General features: G+C 54.9%; 1 protein-coding gene across 1 annotated transcript in view; it reads left to right on the forward strand.

Annotated features, from left to right (window-relative positions):
- Positions 1–1,441: 1,441 nt before the first annotated feature.
- LOC107109174 (protein-cysteine N-palmitoyltransferase HHAT-like protein) overlaps positions 1,442–3,465 on the forward strand; it is a gene marked incomplete at its 3' end in the record, with an annotated part of 14,017 nt that continues 11,993 nt past the window's right edge. The window contains exon 1 of the mRNA XM_015409744.1: positions 1,442–1,588. Within this exon, the coding sequence (XP_015265230.1) occupies positions 1,483–1,588 (106 nt within the window). The remainder of the gene's footprint in view (positions 1,589–3,465) is intronic.

Raw genomic sequence — 3,465 nt, forward strand, 5'->3', positions numbered from 1 at the left:
GGTGGACTCTATGGCGCTATACCCAGCTGAGTTCCCTCCCCTCCCCCAATCCCACGCCTCCCAGTCTCCACACTGAAACCTCCAGAAATTTCCCAAGTCAGAATTGGCAACCCTACTCTACCTTGTGGGCGTGTGTTTGTGTGTGTGGCATTTGGGGAGGTTTTGCTGCTTTCCCTGTTTGATACAGGGGGCAGCCATTTTACTGCTAGATACAGCAACCTTGACTCTTCATAGAGGACGGATGGAAACTGTAGATTGCGAGCAATTCTTGGCACGCTCACAAAGCAGCAGTTCCCAGATTCCTTTGATTTCAAACCAGATCTGTGACAGGCAGAAATCTCACTGAGGCCCCGGTCACACGGAGAATTTGCTGCGCGAAAGGCACCAATGTCGGGTGGATTTTCGGGGCGCGATCACACCACAACATCTGGGAAGTGTAGCATACCCGTAGCCAACCTGTGGCATCCTGCCGAAGATGCGGAGTTTAAAAGTACCAAGGAAAGTGCACAGCACGGGTGGGGCGTCTGATCGTGGGAGCGCTAGTATCCCGTGGCATCCGGCGGACTTCCACGTCCCGTCGCAAACCAGATGTTTTTCGTAAGCACATGCGCACAAACACGAAACTGAAAGCAGTGCTGCTTCGCAGAACTGTGCATGCGCACAATCACGAAACGCTTGTGTGGCCGCGCCGCTTCTTTGCCACGCTGCAGTATCGCTATGTGATTGCCAGCTAACAGCTGAAGCACGGAGACTTGGGGAACCATGTGATCAGACTACCGCACTTTATTTTGCTCCGGGGCGAACAGCCACGCCTTCCCCCCCACGTTATCTGGCCCGTGTGACCGGGGCCAGGGATCGTTTTCTCCAGCAAAGGAATTGTAACAATCTGTCTCATGCCTTTGTTAAGGGAACAAAAGTGATACTCTGTGATGTGGGTTCAGAGCAAGGGGCATGTCATAGAAAAACAGGTGCAGGAGCTCATTAGCATAACTTATTTGCATATGCCACACCCCCTGACATCATCGGACGTGTGTCAGAAGGCAACACCCACCGCTCAGGCTCCACTGGACTGTTTTGGATTGCTAGCTATTGGGGGGGGGGAAATGTGCAGATCTGTCCTCGCAGAGGAGGGGGAGCTTGTACCTGAATAAAACTTGGTCTTAAAGGTGCCACTGGACTGTTTTGGGCCAGGGGGCTGGGGGGAGCTCTGCAACTTACCTGGCTGCTTCTTGCTCTGACTGAGGGCTGCTGGGAGCGGGGGGTGGGGCTTGTGGCATGTGCCCGCCCCCTGGGCTCTTTACTGCCGGAGCTCCGCTCCTGTGCGCTCCTGCAGGAAATGACCCCTGGTTCAGAGCACAAAATAACTGGAATGATTCCCACTGTTAGAAGCCACGGCCGAGGCACTGACATATTCCTTCCTCCTTTCTCCCTTCGCAGGTCTTGATCCCTTGGAGTCGGCGCCTGTGGTGGTGACCCTGAAAAATGGGCATTAAAGCGGCTCTACCCAGTTGTGAACTGGGCCTGTATGCCCTCGTGGTGCTGTGCGCCATCGTCTACAGCGGCCACGACATCTTTGAAACCTCTCGAGGTAACTGAACTAGAAGCAGGGTTGCCAGCTCCGGGGTGGGAAATACCTTGAGCTGTTGGGGGGCGGAGCTGGAGGAGGGCGGGGTTTGGGGAGGGGAGGGACTTCAGTGAACTATAAAGTCATAGAGACCGCCTTCCAAAGCAGCCGCTTTCTCCCGGTGAACTGATCTCTGTCGCCTGGAGATTCGTTGTAATCCCGGGAGATCTCCAGCCACCACCTGGAGGTTGGCAACTCTAATTAGAAGGGAGTGCGCTTTGAGTGGGTCAGGGCCAGAATGGAGACAGGGTCATCCCCGTTCCCCCCCTCCTGGATAGTTCTACTAATGTAGAGAGCCAGTTTGGTGTAGTGTGGTTAAGTACGCAGACTCTGATCTGGGAGAACCGGGTTTGATTCCCCACTCCTCCACTTGCACCTGGCTGGATGACCTTGGGCAAGCCATAGTTCTGACAAGAGCTGTCCTTGAAAGGCCAGTTCTTGAAAGAGCTCTCTCAGCCCCACCGACCTCACAGGGTGCCTGTTGTGGGGAGAGGAAGGGAAAGGAGTTTGTAAGCTGCTCTGAGACTCCAAGTGAAGGGCAGGGTATAAATCCATTCTCCTCCTCCAGTTTGGTGCAGTGGTGAAGTGCGCGGACTCTAATCTGGGAGAACCGGGCTTTATTCCCACTCATCCACATGCAGCTGCTGGATGACCTTGGGCAAGCCATGGTTCTGTCAGAGCAGCTCTCTCAAGGGCAGTCCTCGAGTAGGGTTGCCAACCCCCCCGGTTTGCCAGGGGTCCCCCGTTTTTTGGGGGGTTCTACCCGCTGCCGGACAGATGGCCGGCGGGGGAAGCCCCACCCCCAACACCCACAGCCAACCATCTCTCTCCCTTTAAGTGTGTGGAACCCGTGTTTCCTCCCAAGCCCGATCTCCGCAAGCTTGCAGGGAAATGCCAGCTTCGTGCTCTCAAAAGGGAAACGCGGCTGCTCTTAAAGGGGAAACGACGGCTCCTGCATTTAAAAGGGAAACGCCAGCTCCCTTAAGTGCAGGGAACTGCTGTTTCTGGAGATCCGGCGCACGGGCGGGGGGGGGGCGGCAGATGTCCCCAACGGGACGTCATCACGTCGGGGATGCCCCGCCCCCTCCAGGAACGCCCCCAAATTCCCCCGCTGGTGGTGGAAGGTGGACTTGGCAACCCTATCCTCGAGAGAGCTCTCTGAGCCCCGCCTACCTCACAGGGTGTCTGTTGTGGGAAGGGGAAGGGTTTGTAAGCCGCTCTGAGACTCCAAGTGAAGGGCGGGGTAGAAATCCAATTTTCTTCTTCTTCTAATGTAGTCCATTGCAGAGAAAACTCTCTGGATTTTACAGTGTTTTAAATAAGCCACAGTTTGGGCTGACAGTTTCAGACAGTAGCTGGGTTGCTCTGCAAGAGAACAGCTAGATTATTCGAGTCTAGTATTACCTGAAAAACTAACAATAATTTTTTGGGGGTGTCATATGAGCTTTCAAGTATCTGGCAAAGGGAGTTTTCATATCCCCCAAATTCTTGGTATAAGCATTCGTGTGCATGCACACTTCTTCAGATACATTGAAGGAGACTTCCACAACCTTTACATATAGGCAGGCGGGGGGTCAGTTGCCAGGAATGGCTAATTGGAGTCAAGATGCATAACTGGGCGATAAGCAGAGGTCATTTCCTATGGGAGCGCACAGGAGCAAAGCTCCGGCAGTAAGGAGCCCAGGGAGCGGGCACATGCAACAAGCCCCGCCTCCTGCTCCCAGCAGCCCTCAATCAGAGCAAGAAGCAGCCAGGAAAGTTGCACAGCCCCCCCCCCGGTCCACCTTCAGGTACAAGCTCTGCCTCCTCTGTGAGGGCAGATCTGTGCATCCCCCCCCCCC

This window comes from Gekko japonicus, unplaced genomic scaffold (assembly GCF_001447785.1).
Source record: "Gekko japonicus isolate JY-2015 unplaced genomic scaffold, Gekko_japonicus_V1.1 scaffold5323, whole genome shotgun sequence".
Classification (NCBI taxonomy): domain Eukaryota; kingdom Metazoa; phylum Chordata; class Lepidosauria; order Squamata; family Gekkonidae; genus Gekko; species Gekko japonicus.